Genomic DNA, 24,140 nt, shown 5'->3' on the forward strand with positions numbered 1-24,140 from the left:
CCAATTTTCCATAAAAATTACTTTTAACTATAAATAACTTTCTACCTGATGAATTTTCGTAATTTTTGGATATGTTAACATTTTCGACATAACAATTAAGTACATAATATTGTTTTTGCTTAATTCGATCTGTTGACTCTATCTTAACAAGCACCGAAAATTATTTCTAAGTGATTACTGGGAATTCATAGACATTCCAACAAAAATCTTGTAAGTTTGAATTATCGTTGAGTTATCTCCCTTGAGATTATTTTCAAGATGGCGCCGCAAGACAGTCGCTCCTCTCTCGTACACATACACTTTGACTTATAAAAATAAAACTACTTTATTAATTTACATAATTTTTGGAATATGATATTTTCAATCAGTCACGGGTATGTACATCATACAGATTATTCTTTATTTTTATTTTTTGATATAGGAGAATTCTGGACAAGAAACACTTTCGTAAACAATAACAATTCATCTGAATTTTAAAACAATTTTCAATACAAAATATTTTGAATTAGCAAAATTTCTCCATTGTAAATATATTTGTAGTATAAAAATTTGCCAGACTTGTAGAGATTTAAATTCTACAATTTTTTTTTTTTTTTAAATCGCTACAGACAAAGCATGAAACCATTTTATGTAAGGAGCACGAGATTGGTATTGTTTTGAAGCTCGACTCTTCAGACGACAAATATAAAAAAAATGGCTAAAAACATTAATTCTTTCACCCTCAACTAGGCACTTTTCTACAGGGAGGGGGTCATTTTTCTCGCCAATATTTTTTAAAGCAATCCCCTCTATTCGATTGACTAGTCCTTATTTAAACTTTTGCCACTTCCGGTTTGGTGATAGACGCAACGCCAAAGACATCACGTTTTTTTTTTTTTTTCACATCCTTTTTCTCCTTCACGGTACAGATTCGAACCTACCTGCCTGCTACCACTTTTTTAAAAAATTTTTTTTTTATTTTTCTCAACACTCAATTCCAAACATCCGGGCAACGGCGAGCACTTCTATAATATAAATTGCACCTGTTTAAATGCATGTATGAATGTATGTATGTATGTATGTCTCGCAAAAACTTTCGACAAAGGCGACAGATTTTCATGAGATTGGTATCATTTTGAAGCTCAATCCTTCAGACGGCAAATATAAAAAAATTGGCCAAAAACATTAATTCCTTCACCCTCAGCTGGGCACTTTTCTACAGGGAGGTGTCGCTTTTTTCACCAATATTTTCAAAAGTCATTGCTGCAAATTGTGTTCTAGCCTTAATTTAAACTTATGTCACTTCTGGTTTGGCGATGGGCGCAACAGCTAACGCGTCATGTTTTTTTTTTTGTTCACTATCTTTTCCTCCTTCACATCATGGGTTCAAGCCTACCTGTCTACTACCACTTTCTTTTTTTGCACTCGCAATTTTCCTTCTTTTTTTTTTGCTTAACCAACACCCTTACACACACCTCCACTTTCTTTTCCGCATTCACATCACGGGTTAGAGTCTGCCTGCCTACTACAACTTTTTTATTTTTTTACTCAACACACATCGACAAACACCCGGGCACCCAGACTAGTGTAATATATAAAAGACAAAATGGGCACACGCATTTGTGTATGGTATGTCCACGAAAGGTTCTCGCGTCGGTTAGATTCCAGAAGTTTTCTTATACTTCCTAGATTGTAATATCTCAGATTCACAAACGGACATCGTCTCTATCTCTTTTTTTTTGATTTAGTTTTAAGAAATTCCCTTGTTTCAAGTGTTTGTCTTTTTTTGTATAAATATAAGCAAAACTAATCGAACGCAACAGCCAACTCCCGCCCTTCGCTCGGATAGTATTCAATCTGCAATTAGTCCTTGGTCAATATAAGGGAAACCTTTCATACTGAGACAATTACTATTTATTTGGATACTGCCAGAGTGCCCCCTGTTTTGGCCTAGCTGCTTTTCCCCCACATTAAAAACGACTTTCGTGGGAGGTTTAAAAGCAACGCCATTTCTGCAATTCATCTTTTTGATTGACTGCGTTAAATTTTAACGCTTTACACTTTCGGTCGCGTCAGGTTTTCTTTCACTTTCTTTTCCACATTCGCGTCACAGGTTCGAGCCTGCTTGCCTGCCTACTACCACTACCGGGCTAGTTAGAGAAGAAAAAGAGATGCCTATTGACCTTAGTCTTGAAAAGACAAAGGTTATAAGTAAAAGGAAAACTATCAGTATAGAGTTCCACAATCTTGCAGTTTTTAGAAAGAATCTACTGGAAGAAGGTGTATTAGAATAAGCTATCAAACCAGTGAATTAATAGAGACCACTAGACCAACGAGTCAAACGAGCTGGAACAACGGAAGCAGAGAACAGATCAGACAATTCTGAATAACACATGCTATGATAATATTTATAGAAGACTGAGACTAACAACATGAAAGAAAGGGAGTGCAAATAAGCAAATTGTGTTTGCATTGACCTTCAACCAACCAAAGGTATTAATTTTATTGCTTATTTATTACAGTCAACCAATAATTTTTCCCCAATTCCAAATGTTTTACTTTAAATGAAAGCTGACCCCGGCTACAATAGGTTCAACCGCGCAAACTCAAACACCTGATCCATTTGTTAATTAAAGTCTTATTTCTGTTTTCCATTCGTCTATTAATATGAATATTAAAATTCTATACTACTACCTTTAAAAAAAGCTTTATCTTCCCCTATCCCTTGTTTTCCTTTATTTATAACTGCCAATTGACTTTTTATGCCCTTTATTTTTTAAGTGGGTTACTTTTTCTTTTCCAGTTATTTATTTTTTTTAGTTACGATCCCAGGTTAATTAATTCCATGTTTACAATTTGTGGATATTTCAGATCTGCTGTTTACTAAATCTTTTACATCTTTAAACTTTGTATTTTCTAGTTTCTCATTCAAGCATAATCTTCAGGGGTCATTTGAAAATTTTAAATCACTGTTCCACTGCATGTGTAAGGAAATGAAAATGCTTGATTTTTCTAGAACTAGTATACTTTATGTTTTTGAATTTTTGGGATGTAGATAGATAATTTAGATTATTTGGTGTATCCGAACTACTGTTCTCATCTTGAGTGTTATTTGCACAATGTTTTAATCGATGTAACATTTGGCCTTCTTCACGTGTATCTTGTCGAACTCAAGAAGCTTTCTGTTGAATAAGGGAATCTGGATAGAATTTTCAGGTGGAATCCTTTATTTAATCCACGGGGTTAGTATGTGCTCACTTTGGAAGCCATGACCGACATGAGTTTGATAGAAAAATTTCCAAGTAGTATGTTTTAGATTTTCTCCTTATTTTTTTTTTTTAATTGTATTTTCACCTCAGACTTAGAATTATTGTTGAAATATTTTTATTAAACAATATTTTAAAAAATACTCTTTTAAATATTATAGTTCCGGAACAGAAATTTGTTCTCTTTAATTGAAACACACTTTTAGCATATATATCTCCATTTTTTAATATGCGTGTGCCAATCTAGTGGAAATATGAAGAAAATTGTATGCAGACATGCATGATCATAGATTTCAGTATAAAAAAAGCAACATATCCTAATCCGCATTAAGATTTTCCACTCGGCTAGCAAAGACAGTGTGCTAAATTTAGTTGGCTAAGCAGAAGAATACATTATTTATTATTTGTCTATCTATCAGTTTATTTAATTATCGGTGTATCTATCTGTGCATCTTTTTATCTATCTACCTATCTATCTATCTATTTTTCTATCTATCTATCTAATTGGCAAAGTAAACAAGAGATGTGAAGCTATGTTTTGATGGGTTATCAAAACATAGCAAAACATGTCAAACTTGGTGACCGGACAAGTTTGCACCGGAAGGTATCTGAACAGCTGACTGGTAGGAGGTGTTGTCTGTCATGTGTTCCGGTTTGCTGGAGCAAAGTGTTGAGTTGGATTGAAGACGTCAAAGGAAGATGATCTGAAAGGGGGTCTCCTCATGAGAGGGGAGTCTCAGATGTGAGACGTAGAAGCACTAACCTCATGCCAAGATCATCGATCACTTCTCTGCTATGACAACTATCTGGGAGAAATAAAGAAATATATATATATATATATATATATATATAAAAATATATAGCATCTTGGTCTGTCTTGAAACGTCTTTGTTTGCACAGAATCCCTCTTCCCAAGATGGCTGAAGGTCTTCCAGAGAAACAATAGCAGAACACGTATGTCCTATGTATATTTGTTTATGCAATTATGTTGACATGCATGCGTCAACACACCTAGAAAGACTAATCACGGGCCGTAAAATAGACTGTTATGTATTTATAGATAAGAAAACATGTGGTTCGAATAGTGTAGAACCAACAGCCATTTTAGTGAGACATATATACATTCAAACAAGTATATACACATCACAAATGCAAATAGGTCACAAACACAAGTACGTTTAGTGAAATATCTACTCTTTTTGGAGCTATGCACACATTCCCCTTTGATACCCCACTATACAATACTTAATAATTCAAAATTTTGATACCGCACTATACAATATTTAATAATTCAAAATTTTAATATCCCACTATACAATATTTAATAATTCAAACATTTTGATACCCCACTATACAATATTTAATAATTAAAAAATTTGATACCCCACTATACAATACTTAATAATTCAAAAATTGTGATACCCCACTATACAATACTTAATAATTCAAAAATTTGATACCCCACTATACAATACTTAATAATTTAAAATTTGATACCCCACTATACAATACTTAATAATTCAAAATTTGATACCCCACAATACTTAATAATTCAAAGATTTTGATACCCCACTATACAATATTTAAAAATTCAAAAATTTGATACCCCACTAGACAATACTTAATAATTCAAAATTTTGATACCCCACTATACAATATTTAATAATTCAAAAATTTGATACCCCACTATACAATACTTAATAATTCAAAATTTTTATAACCCACTATACAATACTTACTAATTCAAAAATTCCATACCACTATACAATACTTAATAATTCAAAATGTCTAAGTTCATTTTGGAACAATATCAGATTAAAAATAAGGTGAGGTTCGAACAGACATCTTTTGTCTCTAAGTGGGCGATTAACCCACAGTAACAGATACAAAATCTTGACGCTGTTAAATATATAAATCACACTTTTTCTCCTCCCCCTCTCTATTTCTCTAAAGTCAAATATTGTTCAGATGCAAGGAAAGTAGTAGTCAATGAAACTGTGTATCGAAAAACCTTGTTAAATTTATTCTCGGTTTTATGGGCGGCAGCTGTAGTAAATGTAACTGTAAGAGTAAGTACTCTTCTACTTTGCACTGTTTATGGCTAAGACAAAATAAATGATCATCAAAAAGAGATGTTGCTAGTCTCAGTCTTTTTTTATAGATATTGTCATGGCATATGTTTTTCTGCATTGTCTGATCCCTGCTTCTGTTGTTCCAGCTTGTTTGACTGATTGATCTCGTAGTCTACATCAATTTGCTGTTTTGATACCTTATTGTAATGCAACTTCCAATTCCAGTAGCTTCTTTTACAGAACTGCAAGTTGAACTCTCTTACTTCTGACTGTTTTCCTCCTATCTATAGCTTTGGACATTGCAAGACTAAATCAATAGGCAGTTCCTGTCTTTCAGATAATCATCTTTTATTCATCCTGCTCCTTAAATCAAGTGACTTCATACCTTGTCTGGAGCGATTTCTATATTAAAACCCAATGAGGATTAAATATAAAAATCAATTGAAAATAAAAGTTTTCTTTTTAAGAACATAGATCAATATTTCTTATATAAGCTTGATGAAAGAGATCATTTTATCTACTTTTGGTTAAGAAAGCTATGCCAGTCAATGAAATAGGAGAAAATCCTATTTGACTTTATATATAAAAAAAAAAAGAAAGAAGATAAGAAAAATTTATTCATCCATTTAAGATTGATAACAGGTGTAATTTAGGATCAAAAAACAAACAAACAAAAAAACATCACGTTTTAGCCTGTTAACCAGTAAAATCTTAAAATGAACACTTAAGAGATTAGGGAAGCAGAGGAATGGAGGGAGGGTGGATTAAAGCGAGGGTGAAAAAATAAAAAAGGAAAAAGTCAACACTGCAGAGATGTTTTTTTTTTTTCTTCAACTGAATATCACCAAAGTTATTCAATCAGTCAAGTTATCAGTTGTTGGGTGGTCTATCTTTCTCTAAAATCTCTAATAACTGAATTCTGTTGCTTGATGAGGAAAAAATGTTCAAAAGATTTATTCACTTGATATTTTCATTTACTGATAACAATGTTTTTTTTTTTTTTTGTTTTTTTAGGTCAGCAAAAAAAAACGTTGTTGGTTAAAGATAATGAAAGGCTTAAACAGTTAGGCCCAAAGATATTTGACTCCAACTTCTGCAATGTTTGCAAAATTCTCATCCCTCAATGAAAATAAATAAACAACAACAAAAAAGATTCCTGACTCACACAAAAATTGTCAACTCCTGATTTTGCACTTCCCTCCCATACATGAAATATTGTGCCACATCTGGACTGATGCCTCTATCACTAGTTTCTCTCCCTCCCACACAAGATTTAAAAAAAAAGTCTCCAATTTAATAGGTCCTGCAGTATCAACCTTACACGTCCCTACGCAATAACTCTGTCAATTTTTAGTCTACAGACTCGAAATTTGATATACAGTGTACTGAGATTTGGGAAAATCGATGTTATCGGTTTTTGGCCAGAAAATTGACTGTTAAGGGGACAAAGTTCAATGATTTGACCTTTAAGAACTCTACCAAACTCCTCCGATAATTTGGGGTCTACGCACTTGAAATTTTATATATAGGTCCCTTGGACATGGATTTAACTTAATAACTTGATTTGAGCCCAAAACAATCAATTTTAAGGGGTCATAATAGGGGTCAAAGTTTTAAAAAATTGACCTCTGCCGTCTCTTCCAAATTACTCAGACAATTTCTGGTCTAAATATTTGAAATTTTATATAAAGGGTATTCAGAGATAGGGCAAGCTTTTTCATCAGTTTGGGTCGAAAATTTTTAGTTACCAATATATAAATGTATGTATGTATGTCTGTTTGCATGTCTGCCTTAAACTTTCAATAGAGGCGACGGATTTTACCAAGATCAGTATCTTGTCCTGTGGGGAGGCATTGTAAATAGGAACTAGGCACTTTTCTACATGGTAGAAGGGTGGAGGGTCACTTTTTTCGCCGATATTTTTGAAAGTTATCCTCTCCTTTAGATTGTCTAGCCTTAATTTTAAAAAATGTCGCTTCCGGTTTGGCGGTGATCGTAACAGCATAAACGTTAGGTTTTACCCCGTTCTTTTCCTTCTTTGTGGTACGGGTTCGAGCCTGCCTTCCTACTACCACTTTTTTTTTTTTTTGCTCAACATACACATCCAAACACGCAGGCAACGCCGGGCTGAAATGCTAGTACGTATATATTTTTGTTTAATCTATAAACGTGTCTGTTTGTTTGTCTGTCTGTACATTTACCAACGAAATAACTCTGTAAATTTTTAGTCTACAGACTCGAAATTTGATATACCGGGTCGTGAGATTTGGGAAAATCTTGGTAATCCGTTTTTGGCAGAAATTTGTTTATTAAGGGGTCAAAGTTCAACGATTTGACCTTTGAGCACTCTACCAAACTCCTCCGACAATTTTGGGTCTAAACACTTGAAGTTTTAGATAGAGGTTGTTTGGACATGGATCTAACTTAATAACTTAATTTGAGCCCAAAACAAATGTTAAGGGGTCATAATAGGGGTCGAAATTTAAAAAATTGAGCGTTGTTTTTGTTTAACATGCACCTCCAAACACCTGGGCAACGCCAGGCTGAAATGCTAGTCATACTTTTTAATATATACATAGGCACGTAAAGTTATGAACAGTACATAATGCCCGAGCGAAGCTGGGCGGAACTGCTAGTATATCTATAAAAGTGAAAGTGTGTGTGTGTGTGCGTGTTTTTCTGCCTGTGTACATTTCCCTACCAAACGACTCTGTCAATTTTCAATCTACAGACTCGAAATTAAAAAAAAAAATTTGACCCGTGCGGTCTCTACCAAATTACTCAGACAATTTCTGGTCTAAACATTTGAAATTTTTACATAAAGGGTATTCAGAGATAGGGCAAGCTTTTTAATCAGTGGGTCAAAAATTTGAGCTACAAATATATAAATGTATGTATGTATGTTTGCATGTCTGCCTAAAACTTTCGACAGAGGCGACGGATTTTCACAAGATTACTATCCTTTTGAAGCTTGACCCTTCAGGCGACAAATACTGAAAAATTGGCTAGAAACATTAATTCCTTCACCCTCAACTGGGCACTTTTCTACAGGGAGGGGTCGCTTTTTTTCACCAATATTTTCCAAAGTCATCCTCTCTTTTCGATTGTCTAGCCATAATTTAAACCTATGTCACTTCCGGTGTGGCAGTGGTCGTAACAGCAAAGACATCACGTTTTTTCCCCCGTTCTGTTCCTCCTTGGCGGTACAGATTCGACCCTGCCTTCCTACTACCGCTTTTTTTTTTTTTGCTCAACACACAACGCCGGACACTCATGCTAGTATATCTATAAAAGTGAAAGTGTCTGTCTGTCTGTGTCTGTGTACATTTCCCTATGCAATAACACTGTAAATTTTAAGTCTACAGACTCGAAATTTGATATACAGGGTACTGAGATTTGGGAAAATCAATGTGACCGGATTTCGGCCAGAAATTTGGCGATTAAGGGGTCAAAGTTCAATGATACGATTTGACTTTTGAGAACTCTACCAAACTCCTCCGACAATTTTTGGTCTAAACACTTGAAATTTTAGATATAAGTTCCTTGGACATGGATCTAACTTAATAACTTGATTTGAGCCCAAAACAATAAATTTTAAGAGGTAATGATAGGAGTCAAATTAAAAAAAATTGACCATTTTTTTTTTTTTTTTTTTTTTTTTTTTTTTGCTCAGCATACACCTCCAAATACCCGGGCAACGCCGGGCCGAAATGCTAGTATATATATATATATATATATATATATAGTGAAGATTTTTTCCTTGCTGTTTAAATTTATATTGAAATACGTAAGTTTAGAAAGCCAATACCAGCGAAGACACTATGAGCACTGAAAATTTGATTTTTAAACAAATAAATGTTTGTTTATTTTTTAAAAAATTTGCTTGTATTGGCTTTCTAAATTTATGTATTTTGATATACATTGACGCCAAAAAGAAAATCTGCACTTGTCATTATTTTCAAAAACTGCAAATTTAAGCTAAATTAAATGTAACTGTTTAAACAACCTATACCTCATTTGATTCGCCCTTTAATCCTCTATAATTTTACCTGTTTATATTTGACTTTTAATTGAAGTATTCTAGTATTCATGTCAATTTTAAAAAATAATGTCTCTTCTGATTAGTTTCCAAATTTTATGACAAAATTCTTCATACAAACATAGGACATGCATTCACAAATTAGTGGGGTGGAGTCTTGGCAAAACCTTACTGAAAATACTATTTTATGATGTTCATATTTTTATCACGTTATTTGTTTAAAACTCTTAAAATCATTCAAGCACAGTAGTGTTTGAATATATGGTTAAGTGGCAGTTTTAGTCATTTAGAACTGCTTTAAAGCTTCACCGTCCACTCATTTTTCAACAAAATTTCAAACAATTATTACAGTTTATAGCTCACCTTCTCAGCTATATTGTAAAAAAAAGATTTTCAATTTTTACTCAGTAAAGCAAAAGTTATGATGAATTTACTGGTGTTCAAAATTGTAAAAAAATGTAAGGAGGTGAGCAATGTTTTTTTATGATTGGTTTCCATAACAACCACGTTGCTTCAGCAACTGCTGTTTCTACTAATTCACCACTCTCGTGAAAAGAGAAGTAACAAGTGAAACAGAAAGAATGAAAGGGAGAATGAGGGGTATTAAAAGCAGACAAGTGCTATACATTGTTATTACATATGTGTATGTTATGTTTATGGGGGGAAAAAAAAATAAGACTGAAATTAAACAAAGAACAAGTGAATTTACTGGAAGCTTGGAAAATCATGGATTACAATAGAAAAATGCGAGCATGAAAAGTAATATGGTTAAACTTAAACATGGAAAAGTAAAGGACTAGTTGTTAAAACTGGAAAAGAAAAGGACAAGATATTCTAGTAAAAAATATAATAAATTTATAACTTATTGCACCATTAAAATTTTTTTTTAAATTCAATTTATAACATTATATAATTAATTCTTAATGCTGCATTTTCATTTTTATAAATGTCGAGCGCAAACACAAACTCCACAATATTCTTGGAATAAATAAATTAAAATTAGCAGTATTTTTCTTTTATAAATGGCAAGCGTGAATGCAGACCTCACAATATTATCGTTATGAAAAATGAAAAGAAAGTGCCATTTATATTATAGGTAGATTTACAGATTTTACCTATTTCTCTCTGATAGGCTCATAAGAGTAGTGGTAGATGGACAAAAATCAGAAGCCTGGAGTATTAGTGCTGGAGTCCCTCAAGGATCAATCCTGGGCCCAACTCTCTTCCTGATCTACATCAATGACCTCCCTAAACACATACTTAAATCATTCGTTGACATCTATCCTGATGACACGACCATCTACGGCAACACATCAAAGGCTGTAAATGACAAAGTTCTCTGATTCTCTCTCTCCTCTGATCTCGAGCGCGTGGTTCAGTGGGGGAAGTCGTGGCTGGTTACCTTTAATGCATCTAAAACCAAACTCCTATCCTTACATCATCAACGCTCTGATCCCCATCTGGCATCAATTGAAATGGATGGCTCTCATCTGGGAGAAGCCCCGTGTTTTGACAAGCTTCTGGGTTTGTTCTTTACTCCTGATCTGAAATGGAACACGTACATCAAGTCTGTTGCCAAGGTCGCTGGAAAGATGGTGGGATCCTTCTACTGCTCCAGAAGATATCTCACTACTGATGCAATTCTCTATCTATATAAAAGCCAAGTACGTCCAAGGATGGAATACTGCTGCCATATCTGGGCAGGAGCTGCTAAAAACAGCCTAACCTGCCTTGACAGAGTACAAAATAGACTTCATGGCTTAGTGGAGGATGCCCTTTTCTCTACCCTGCAACCTCTCTCCCACAGAAGAGACGTTGCGAGCCTATCCTTGTTTTATCGTTATTTCCATGGCAGGTGCTCATCTGAACTCCAATCTCTGGTCCCCCCGCGCCAATCTTTCACGAAAAACACTCATCTAGCTGAATCCACTGTGAAATATTTCCCCCACTCTTTATCTATGCCTAAATCAAAACGTGGATTCCATGAACAAAGCTTCTTTCTTAGAACTGCACGCCTGTGGAACTCTGCTCCGTCTGCTTGCTTCCCACCTAACTACAGCTTGGATGTCTTCAAGTCCAACGTTAACAAATTCCTAATGAACCGCCCTTAAGTAAACACTTCATCAAATCTCCACACTAACGTACTGTACTTGCAATAACCCTTATCCCTGAGTGGCTTCCAGGCCTTGATAAGTGGTGACCACCGTGTAAAAAAAAAAAAAAGATACAGCATTCAACATGAAAATTAATACATGGACAAACATACCAACAAGCACTAATGCTTATGTTATAAGTAGATGTAAAGATGGATACACAAAATCCCTATTCATAATCTTGGAATGATCATATAATCTGATCATATTTCTAAAAGGTACATAGCACACAGTTTTGTTTTAGCGGCCATTGTTTTTAATGGAATTATTTCCAGAAGTTTTCCATGTCATCTCAGATGGACTCATGCTAATTTTCTTTTTATCTCTATTCAATATCATTCATCTTTATCCTCCAGTAGCTTTTAGCCTTGAGACGTAATTCATTTGCAATCATAAAAAATGTTTCTTGTTCAGAATTCTCCCTGTATTAAAAAAAAACAAAAATAAAGAAAAATCTGTATGACATACGTACCTGTGACAAAACGAAAATATCATATTCCAAAAATCACATAAATTGATCGAGTAGTTTTATAAAGAAAATCATCTTCAAGCGATTAATAAGAATTCATAGTCAGTACAATATAAATCTCGCAAATTTGAATTATTGTTGAGTTGTTTCTCTTTAATTCCGGATTTTTGTTTTTAAAATGGTGGACAAGACAGTCTCTCTTCGGTTACTCATAAAATTTGATTTCCAATAGTGAAAATAGTTGCGTCTTACCTCATCTCTTTCTCTTTCTTCGTAGCATCAGTGGAAATAGTTAAAATAAAAACATCATTATCGTTTCGGAATTTTCTTTTTCTTTTACAGTATGCATTAATATTACACATCTTTTTCCAAACTTCACTCGTTGAGGAAGGAAAGAAGACCCTTGAAAACACATCCGCTTCATTCACAGATAAAAAATCCAAGAGAATTTTTTGTCTGCCATGTATATTGACTTCTTATTCAATGCATTGTTTCCTCTTACTCATTTTGTCGCCTTAAATTTCAAGTGGAAATTTTATTTTTACTTATCTTTTGTTAAATATGGATATGTCTATTAATCCAATAGTAACATATTTTAAAACACACATTGTACAATTGATTGTTAATGTTTTATTTTATTTTGTTTTGTCTAGATGAAAAATGGTTGAGTAATATTTATGTCAACCTTCCAGCCATAAAAAGACGGGCTGATACCTTGTCCACTCGTAGAACTGTAAAAAAACAATGGCAGGTAATGAATACACTTCTTTTTTTTTTCTTTTTTTTTAATGAAAATCACTAAACAAAGTATGAAACCACTTGATGTAAGGAACTATAAAAATATTTATTCAAGGTAAAAAAAAAATAACTAATAGGTATTAAATGGATAGATTCTGACTCAGAAAACAGCAGTTCTTCCCCCTTTCTCAGAAACATCACGAGGAATGTGGGGATTAAAGGACAAAATAAGGGAAGAAAGCTGTCAAAAGTAAACTCGAAATCCACCTTAAGCTCTCATTAATTTGTAAAATTGTGAAACAATGACAAATTTGTGAAAATCACTTTTTTCTTTTTATTTATTCTATTTGTTAAAGTAACAAAACAACAATTTCCCTCTACAAAGCAATCAAACCAAACACCATGAACCTAACATACTCGAAGATATAAAGAACTTGAAGCATAAAACCTTTTTCCAAAATTCCTTAATTCAGCATTAAATAACCCAAAAAGAGTTGATATCTGAATTTGAATATGAATTTATTTGAAAAAAAAAAAAAAAGTATTCAGTTGCTATATTAAAAAAATACTTTATTTAAAAAAACAATGTTTTATGATTATTTATTTTATTAGTGTGGTTAAAAAGTAGTACAAACCTGGCCTTTGTTGACCTGACAACGTGCCGTCCGTTTCAGGAAAGGGATATAGAAAGAAAAATATGGCCGCTCCTGCTATTTATGGACTGTTGGTCATGTGAGGTAACAAATGAGATGCAGTCAGTTTTTCAAATAAAAAGCCTGTGTGTCATGGGGGGGGGGTCTCTTTAGCAGAAGTCAGTTCTGACAGATGTGTGCTGAGGTGTAATACCGAGAGGGAGAACGTAACAGTTGGGAATTATTTCTTGAGACTCTTTGGCAGAAAGGAGTTCTGTCAGATGTGAGCTGGATTTTGATGAGAATTTCGAGAACATAACAGTTGGGAATTCTTTATTTGGACTTTACTTTCTGATAATACCAACATATTTAACTGCAACTAGTGTTAAAAATAAAGTCTAACTGAATCTCTAAACATTTTTTTAAAAGATTTTGGATGGCAGCCATTTTAAATTAGGGCAAAAAAATATCTGTACAATCAACATTTATAATCATAAACATAGTTTCCTTTTTAAGTAAAGATTTTCTTTTTTCTTTTTTCACAGTAATTTTTTTTTTAAGATTGTTATTTAAAATTATTTTTCCTGGTCATATCTTAGTCTCCATTTTATTTTTCTAGGCTGCCTGGCTTTTACGAGCTGTCACATGCATCGACTTGACCACATTGTCCGGAGATGACACATATTCCAATGTTGAGAGACTCTGCTTCAAGGCTAAAAACCCAATCCAGAAAAACTTGTTGAAATCCCTCAACATGCACGACAAAGGTTGGTCCTCATTTGTTATAACACTTGCTCTACAAGCATTTTTTTTTTTGCCGCTAGTTTGAGTCACAGGTTTTATCTAGGGGAGATAACTAAAATCTCAATTTTTACTAATTGTCTTCGAAAACTGTTTTCATTAATAATTAATTTTCTATCTTATCGTTTTCTATATTGCGACATCGCAATTAGGTAGATACCATTGATTTTACTTGAAATTCAATATTTCGAATTTTATCAATAAAAAAATAGTTTCCGAAGACAATTAAGGAAAATTAAGTTTGTAGCTATTTTACATAGATAAAATACAAGATTCAAACAAGCGCCAATTTTTTTAAAATAAAAATTATAAGTATGAATGTTTTTCTCCATTTCTCCTGTACACTAGCCCAGTCTAATAATAATAATAATGATCACTATATACATTCATTTATAAAAATCATGCCTTTATAGTTATGGATATTCAATGGATTGGCCACTATGTTCTTAAGATTTTTGTATTTATTGTGTTTTCAAATTTTGGAATCTTTTATTTTTTATTATTATTTTAACCAATTTGTAATCTATTTTGTTTTGTTGAATGCGCGACACCAACTAGTGGAGATAATCCACTTAGCCATGTTCTATCAGATGCTTGGTATTAGTGGGATTTGGGATGCCTTACATGCTCATTGGCTTGGTGGCCGTTTTCTGCTAACCTATTCACATCTTCTATAATATAAATCTCACCTGTCTGTTTAAATGCATGCATGTTTGTATTTCTCACAAAACCTTTCGACAGAGGCGACAGATTTTCAAAAGATTGGTATCATTTTGAAGCTCGATCCTTTGGACAACAAATATTGAAACATTGGCCAAAAACCTTATTTCCTTCACCCTCAACTGGGCACTTTTCTACAGGGAGGGTCGGTTTTTCCACTGACAGTTTTTGCAAGTCATTCAACCCTCGTGTTCATGACGTTGGATAAAAGGTGTTATTTTGATTGCCCGTCACAACCACGGTAGACACATTGATAACACAGTTTTTTTTTGTTTTTTTTTCACCTCTTTTTCCTCTGGTGCGTCACAGGTTTGACCCTGCTTACTATTTTTAAAAAAATTTTTTTTTTTTGCTCAAATAATACCCTTACACACACTTTCACCTTCTTTTCTGCCTTTGCATCACAGGTTCAAGCCTGCCTGTCTACTACCACTTTTTTTTTTTTTTTTTTTTTTTTTTTTTGCTCAACATACACCGGGCACCTAGACTAGTTTAGTAATATAAATTAGTTGGTGCTAAAACTAAATCCAGTATCTAATTCCAATAATGTTTTCGTTCTAGTTTGTTTTTTTATTTGTTTTTTTTTTTTTAGAGATTAACACTGCTGGGGTGCCATGATATAGAATACTGTTTTATTTTATTTATTTATTTGCGAAATATTATCCTCATCTTTGTAGTTGTTGTTTCACGACGTTTCAGACAACTATTCCTCTGGGCTTCATCAGGTTGTTAACCATGACAGGATAGGAATGCTGAATTTTCAACTGTATCTTCAGTAGTTGTTGTCGTCTCACTGGGTTTTGGCCAATTAATCTTCTGGCCAGCTTTGGATAGGATTGAAACCGGTATCTTCAGACAATAATCACCTGGAACTGTAGAGATTCAATGTCTCTATTCACTGCACCACGGGCCCTGAAGGGCGATCAAGGTTAGATCTTTTGATCTTATGAATCCAAGTTTTTTGTTATCTGATCTTCCACTGTTGGGTCTGTACTGAATGGCATATATTATTTTAAGTATTGGAATTCTTTTGAGATGAGTAATTTGTATATTTATTTATTTGTTTGTTTATTTATTTATTTGTTTATTTGTATATTTATTTGTTTGCGGACTGTTATCCTCATCTTTGTAGTTGTTGTTTTACCATGTTTTTGGCCAACTATTCCTCTGGTTTTACAGTTCCAGGTGAGTATTGTCTGAAGATAGTGGTTTCAATCCTACCCAAAAGTCGGCCAGAGGCTTACTTGGCCAAAACGTGGTGAGGCAACAACAACTATGGATGGCAGATACAGTTGAAGATTCAGCATTCTTATCTCGTCGATTTTTTTTTCATTTTTTTTCTAGATAAATTAAAATATATTTAAGCGGATTTTACAATTAAGCAAAACCCCTCATCCACCTCTGGCTATCACAATTTTTTTTTTTAAGCAGATTTTACAACCGGACAACGTTGGGGTTTTAAGATCTGCTGAAACTACAAGAAAGAAAAAAAAAGAACAAAGTTGGTGGCCAGAGGAAATAATTCAAACCGATTTCTAAAAAAATCGATGTCAGTCAAAACCGATTTCTAAAAAAATCGATGTCAGTCAAAATAAATGAAATTAAATGTTACAAATATAAATCAAATTTAAATAACAAACTTGAACAATAACTTAAATACTGCTATTTAATAAAATCGATTTTCCTTAATGTAATATGTAAATGAGATCACTTCTTAATCGTATATTTTTCAAGAATCATACTATATATAGAAATGAATGAAATAATAAAGTAATGAACCTTTTGTATATAGTAATCAAATTATGAACAAACAAACAAGAATACAACTTTTATATATGGATGTAGCACATGCACGCACACATATATAATCTTTTCACAAAAATCAAGACAACAATATATAAAATGAGAACATAATATTGTGTATTTACATATGCGTTACAATTTTTTTGTAACCATTTTTAAATATATCATTCAAAAACAGGTAATTAGTTGAAATATCATTTAAAAAGTAGAAATATGAAAATGGGGCGGTTACTGAATTCCAAGGCTATTGGAAAATAAAATCAAAAAGAAAATATAAGAGTGGTGTGGAGGTAGGTTCAACAGCTTGTTCTCTTAAAATAGAGAATATGAATATATTCATATACGTATAGTGTATTTTACTGTCTGAAGAGTAGCTATTTTGGAATATTTTTGAATTATATTAAAAATTGTTCAAATGGTTATGAAACAATTATAATGCATATCAAAATACATGATATGATTTTCTCATTTTATATTTTGTTGTCTTGATTTTTGCAAAAAGATTATATGCCTGCTCGATTATGGAAAATGATAATCATGAAGCTTTAATAAAGGAGTCAATTCATTTTGATCTTGATTTTATTGGTATATGAACATTACCAAGATTTTCATATATTAAAATTTTGGTTAAAAGTTATTAATAAGGTGTGTGTGTGTGTGTGTGTGTGGATATATATATATATATATATATATATATATAAAATAAAAATTACAATTAAATTTACCAAAATGATCCAAGATGGTAAAACTAAAGTATATTATAAATATTAAAGAATTAATATTTATAAAGTAATCTCAACCAGATGTAAAAGCTCGATAAAACCAAATAGGAGATAAAGCTTATAATAGGAGCAAACAGTTAATAAAACATGTTAAAAAACACTTTTAAAAAGAGTAAAAAACATATTTAATCTGAAAAGGAAACACTTGATTAGTGGATAGTCCTTAATCCGCGGAGTTTCAAAGAAATACTTTCCTTCTCATCAGAGGGTAAGAATTAGCAAAATGCGGGATCGGATTTTGCATACAAAAGTATTTGATGAAACAACAAGTAAGTCAAAGATCTTACTTGATAACAAAAAGTGGAGCAGAGGGAATATGGTGAAGAAAAAGGTGATTACACGTGAATGGATAGTCTGGTGAAAGGCAAATAATCCAATGACGGTAAAATCCAAAAATATATAGCTCCAAGAAAATCCGATCCCGCATTTTGCTAATTCCTACCCTCTGATGAGAAGGAAAGTATTTCTTTGAAACTCTGCGGATTAAGAACTATCCACTTATCAAGTGTTTCCTTTTCAGATTAAATATGTTTATCTATTTGAAAGTGTTTTTAAACATGTTTTATTAACTGTTTGCTCCTATATATATATATGGAGAGAGGATATGTAGTGGGCTATGATCTTTTGTTTTACTTTTTTGTTTTTCTTTTTTTGGTGATCAGGTATCTCTACAGCTGCTGTGTGTGTTTATCCCAGTCGAGTGACAGATTGTGCCAAGGCACTAAAGAAAGCAAGAGCTACAGACATTCCAATTGCATCAGGTCAGTCAAAGTAAATTTTTTTAATCAATTTATATTTATTTTTTTATTTTTTTTTGTCACACATTTTTTTCTTATCAACTATACTGCACTTTTTTATTTTGAAACTTTCAAAATTTATTTTCTGAATTTTGCCAAATTTTTTAGTGTTTTTAAAACATTTTTATGACTTTTATTTTAGTTGCCTCTGATTTTTTTTGTGACCTATGCTGTGAGTTATTGATGACTTTTACATAGTGTATGTTACTTTTTTGAGAAATTTACTTTTACCTAGAATGAAAACAAGTTTAGTGTATACTATTATGACATGTTTGATTGAAAATGGCAAATGTTGAGTGTGGAAAATTCCATTGTTAACATTATTTTCACAAACTCCACATCCAGTATTGCTACAAAATAATGTGCTTCCTTACAATGCAGTCATCACAGTAAAAAGAAAGCAGGACATACTTTTGCAGATTTTTCCCATTATCCTGTCAACAAAAAACAGCTATAGTTTTGTTAATATTTTGTGGGTAGTTCAATTGGTAGTGGCAGTAGTGGTGGTTATTGTGTAGCATTTTCATCAACAAAACAACTTGTTAAAATGAAAAAACATTAAACAAGGGCCACACACGTTTTACAACACACGCATACTTGTGCACCTATGAGTTATCACCAGTGAGCAACCAAGAAACACAATAAAATTTTTTTTGTTTTACATATGTGTGTGGTTTGGTGTTCATCATCATCACCTTTCCATGTGTGTGGCAGTTGATCTGTATTGTTGCATCGTCCAGTAGCTGTTTGACCCAAGCGAATAACTCATGCATGCAAACAATTATTGACAGTTTTAAAGGTTTTATTGGAGAGAGAAGTTTGTTCACACGGGGAGAGACGAAAAATTAATTCTGTATAAAAGATAGATTAAAATCAAATTCTTCTCACTTAATTTTCTTACTTGATTAAAAATTGGTCAACGAAGGGACAGATCTTCAGGAAATATTTATGTAGATCCCTACATTTCCGAACACGTTTTGTCTCAGCTTCCCCGACATAAATTGCTTCAAAACTGTGTTAAACATGTGATGCAATTTCTATCTAACAATTTGATACCTGCTTCTAACCTGTTTTATTTAAGAAGCTAACTCTTGAACCCTATCACCTCACCCACTAGGTGCGCTTGCCACCAGGCTGTCCTGATATGTACTTAATTCATACTAATTAACATAATCTCTACCTACTGGCATAGGGTTCGCATATATAACAATTGTAGTGAAAATACAGTGGCAAAAGTTTCTCTGTCGTCTTCTTTCAATTGGTTCTTTAATAAAGTAACAATTACAAAGAAAAACATTAGCAACAGTTTTACTCTACTTTTTCTATTATTGTTTTCTTTTTTTGCAGCAGTGCAAAGTTACATATTACATAAGTTCTCTGCATCCACTCCCGATAAGGGGGTTGATGTAGAACGTCAAAAAGACGTCTAAATTTTTTTTTGTTATTTTCTTTTCAACCTTGAGCTTCCTGCCCATAATGTCATATCCTGATACGTAGCCTTAATTCTTACCTTTTAACTTCTAAATGAATTTTCTGCTCTTCTGCTTAATCTAGCCTTATGTGTAAAATTCCATTTCTACAATATTTTCACACACCCACATCCAATATTGCTACAATGTGACGTACATCCTTACGATGCAAAGCTTACAGAAAAAAAAAAAAAAACAAGAACATACAAATATGCAAAAAATATTGTTGCAGATTTCATTTTTTTGTCAAATTTTGTTGATAGTTTCATTGTGTGTTGAGCAAATCTTTTTAGGATGGACTGTCTGAGCAGCATTTTGTGTGACTAAATTATTGTTGTTTTCTGTATTGTATTACATATTAATGTCTTTTTTTATATATATGATTTGTGCAAGTCCATAACACCACCCTGAAAAGCAAAAATAAAAAAATCTGTATGATGTACATACCTATGATGGAAAAAATGTTGTACACTAAAAATCATGTAAATTGATCAAGTAGTTTTATTTTCAAAAGAGAAAGTGACACTTTATTGCTAAACGATCTTTCAATGCCATTTTGTAGAGCAAGGGAAATAATTTTAAGTAATTCAAACTGTTGCAAGATTTTAGAAAGCCATTCTTAACATGGGGACAGGAGGCAATGGAAAAATGCAAATTTACTTAAAAATGATTTCTTTATAAAAATAAAATTGCTTGATAAATTTATATGATTTTTAAGTTTGATATTTTCTTTCCTTTACGGGTATGTATATCAAAGATTTGTCTTTATTTTTGTTTTTTTTGGGGGGGAAGGGAGGGGGAGGGCTATGGATCAGCACCCTAATTTATTTTGACACATGAATGATATTTCCACTTTTTCTCTGTTTTCTTAAATTTCAAATCTTTTTTGCTTCTTTGTCGTAGTGGCTACTGGTTTCCCTGCTGGTCAGACTTCCCTAAAGACTCGCCTGGAAGAAATCCGCTCTGCAGTAGCAGATGGCGCTACCGAAATTGACATTGTCATCAATCGTCAGTTTGCTCTTTCTGGAAATTGGCAAGGTTTGTAACATTTTATAAAATCATATTTCTACATGGTACTGATCTAGAATTTGACCCACGGTCATGTTGGTATCTTCCAGCAGTTTACAGGAAGCAGTAGGAAAAAGTCGATGCGGGCACTGCCAGATGATAAATTCAAAATGCTTAAAATAAAAATTTAATGCAAGAAAATAAGACTTTCTTTAGGTTTAATTATATAAAATTCTTTTTTCAAGAAAATTATATATATATATATATTTTTTTTTTTCAACAAATATTTTAAAGAAATAAGTTTTTAAAACAAAAATATGGAAATAAATATGAAGGAAAATACAGTCCTTTTTCATGTAAAATATCTAAGAAGTCTTTTATGTTATTTTGCAAGAAAAGTTTCAATAAAATAAGTATTTTTTGTATTTGTAATTTTTTTCATGGAAACAACTCTAATAAAAAACATTTAAAAAAAAAAAAGTATCAGTAAAGTGTTTTTCCTATTAATGTTACGAAGTTGAGTGCGAGATCTCATTTCAATTTGTGAAGCAAAGAAAACAACAAATTAGCAAATACATTATGGAATTAGAACGGACAGCCCCAACCATGACAAATAATAGCAGTAGCAGCTAAAAGCAACAATATTTACAAATCTTTACAAAATACCAAAATACTCAACTCTGATTGGTTAATTTCCAACAATTTGATTGGCTGTCAAAATCCAACTTTGACCAATCAGAAAAGACTTGCCGTGGGAGCCGAGCATCTGCTATGTTTACATTTAAATAAAGGAGACTGGCTCGATAGAGCGCGACGCATGCCACACGAATCCCTGCCAGTTGAGAACCCAACTTAAACCCCAAGGAGAGCAACCAACTTTACCCCTGGCCAGTTTGGCCACGGGTCTCGACTAAAACCAAGATATAAGTACTACAACTTCACCAGTCTACCACCGGTTAGTAGTACTGACTTCCATACCAGACCACTGATCAAATCCCCAGACTAAGGATCAACAAATCCATCGAAGGCGCTACTACTAGATGCTTGCCCGAGAGATGAGATGGCTGCAGACAAAGTCGATATTGCTAACTGGCAGATGACAAATCTGTACCATGTTAGGATCTACAACGCCGTAAAGCCCAGCCGAATAAACGTCCCACCTAAACGTAAGAAGAAGAACATTTCAAAAACAAGTAGACGACAAATCTGCTGAGTAGCTCCCCTTAACGTTTCCCATTGAAAAATAAATTCTTATTTTCTGAGATAGCTATCAAAACCACCCAGTGCAAGGAATAATACATATCGATATATTTTATCAACAGTAGATGACAAATCTGCTGTGTTGCTCACCTTGGACTTTCTTAAAAAAATTAGAAAACAAACCCTTATCCTTCGATATTGTTATCAAAAACACCACCACAAGAAATAACAATTATGGATGGCTTGCTAGTATTCATATAAAATAACATTTCATTCAGTGAAGTTAAAACAAAAGAAATTAGAAAAAAACGTCTCGATCTGGAAAGTTTAGAAGAAAATAAAAATAAAAGCATATCAAATTAGTATATAAAGAAAATGAGTGGAGGATTTCTTTTTGATGACAATAGTTAAACTTATTTGCTTTCTCCCTTCCTCTATACATTTGAAATAGTTTTGTCTGGCAGTTTACTCATTATATTTTGTGTGACGGAACAAATATATATTTAATAGCGGGGGGGGGGGGGTACCTGGTGTTGTCTGGGTGTTTGGAGGTGTGTGTGTTGGGGGGGTAGATTAAAACAACCCTGTTTAAAAAAAAAAAAGAAAAAAGTTGGCCAGGTGTTTGGAGGTGTAAAAGAAAAAAAAAGTTTTAGTAGAAAGGTAGGCTTGAACCCCAAACCTTTGGCGCGGAGGTGGAAAGGAAATGGAGAAAAAACCTGCGACCTAACCAACTCGACCACGGGAATAGGTGAATTGATAAGTGTGTTAAGTTGGCGTTTATAAAATGAAATTAACAGGTGCGAGAACGTTAAGTCGCATGATGTTTGACCTAGTTCTGCGCTGGAAGCCAGTTTCTGTTTTCCCCACTGCGCGGCGATCAAAAAATATCTCGAAAATAGCTTGTAAAAGTCAGGTAAATTAAAGATAGCTGCGACCCGAACTTCTTAGTCGTAGATATTATTATTTAAACAGCATATAAAAAGTTTTAAGAAGGAGCAAGCCAACCAAGAATCACGGCTAAAAAAGCCTTTTGTAGACATACACAAAAAGCGAACACACATACATACATACATTTTCGCTTTCATATATATAGATTAATATATTCATATGCAAATAAATACATGTTGATTGTTATTATAGAATGGAGGATTTCATATATTAATTTTATTTCATTCTTTTAGGTGTCTATGATGAAGTAAGGCTAATGAAAGAGGCTTGCGGCGATGCTCACATGAAGGCCATCCTGGCTGTTGGAGAACTTGCTTCCATGGTTAATGTGTACAAGGCTTCGTTAATCTGTATGATGGCAGGTAGCGTAAATTATGATCATTATTCAATCGTCATCTAAAAAATTGCGGGACAATTTTATTATTTAATTAAACTAAATTAATTTGAGTTCATGTTTCTTATGTTATTTTTTTTTTTCGCATGAAGTTCTAATAATTTTATTTATAAATTTTGAAACAACTTTTTTTGAAAAAACCCCCCAAAAAAAACAAAGAAAAAGACAGAATGACTAAAATTAGTCAAAACTGTAAAAATAATCTCATCAAATTTTGGCAAATTACAAGGATTAGAGATGGAGTTATTTCCCCTGACGACCTCTCTTTGTAGCTGAAATTGCCAAGATGGCTGCACCGCGATCGGTCTTATTAAAATTTGATTTTTCTCTGTAAAAGACTACTTGATCAAATTAAACAATTTTTTTTTTTCTTTTGAGAACTTCATTCCATGACGGGCACATACATCTTAGAGATTTTTCTTCGTATTTTAATATCTTTGCACCATTATATTATATATGATTTTTCTTCGTATTTTAATATCTAAGCACCATTATATGTTCTTTTTAATTTTAGGTTCTGACTTCATTAAAACCTCCACCGGCAAAGAAGGTGTGAACGCTACTTTTCCCGTAGGTCTTGTCATGGTCAGAGCAATACGAGAATATTATGAAAGAACTCGGTATAAGGTTAGTAAACTTTTGTACATGGATGGTGGTTGGGATCGTGATGATTTGGTTTTTGTCCAGAATTCCCTCTATGTTAAACAAAAATAAAGAAAAACCTATATATTAATACGATAGCAGGTGTGTTATTTTGTGTGCCACGCTTACATCCGAGTGATTTTTTTTTTTTTACACAGTGATCACCACTTATCAAGGCCCGGAAGCCACTCAGGGATAAGGGTTATTGCAAGTACATTATGTTAGTGT

The 24,140-nt window shown here is 33.0% G+C and overlaps 1 protein-coding gene across 1 annotated transcript in view; it reads left to right on the forward strand.

Moving 5' to 3' along the window:
- The window catches only part of LOC145239789 (deoxyribose-phosphate aldolase-like), a 33,393-nt gene that overhangs the window by 3,297 nt on the left and 5,956 nt on the right, over nucleotides 1-24,140 (forward strand). The window contains exons 2-7 of the mRNA XM_080103288.1: nucleotides 12,632-12,729; nucleotides 13,968-14,115; nucleotides 18,117-18,215; nucleotides 20,624-20,758; nucleotides 23,110-23,238; nucleotides 23,785-23,897. Of these exons, the coding sequence (XP_079959414.1) occupies nucleotides 12,632-12,729; nucleotides 13,968-14,115; nucleotides 18,117-18,215; nucleotides 20,624-20,758; nucleotides 23,110-23,238; nucleotides 23,785-23,897 (722 nt within the window). The remainder of the gene's footprint in view (nucleotides 1-12,631; nucleotides 12,730-13,967; nucleotides 14,116-18,116; nucleotides 18,216-20,623; nucleotides 20,759-23,109; nucleotides 23,239-23,784; nucleotides 23,898-24,140) is intronic.

This window comes from Euprymna scolopes, chromosome 19 (assembly GCF_053919585.1).
Source record: "Euprymna scolopes isolate OS-2025 chromosome 19, ASM5391958v1, whole genome shotgun sequence".
Classification (NCBI taxonomy): Eukaryota; Metazoa; Mollusca; class Cephalopoda; order Sepiida; family Sepiolidae; genus Euprymna; species Euprymna scolopes.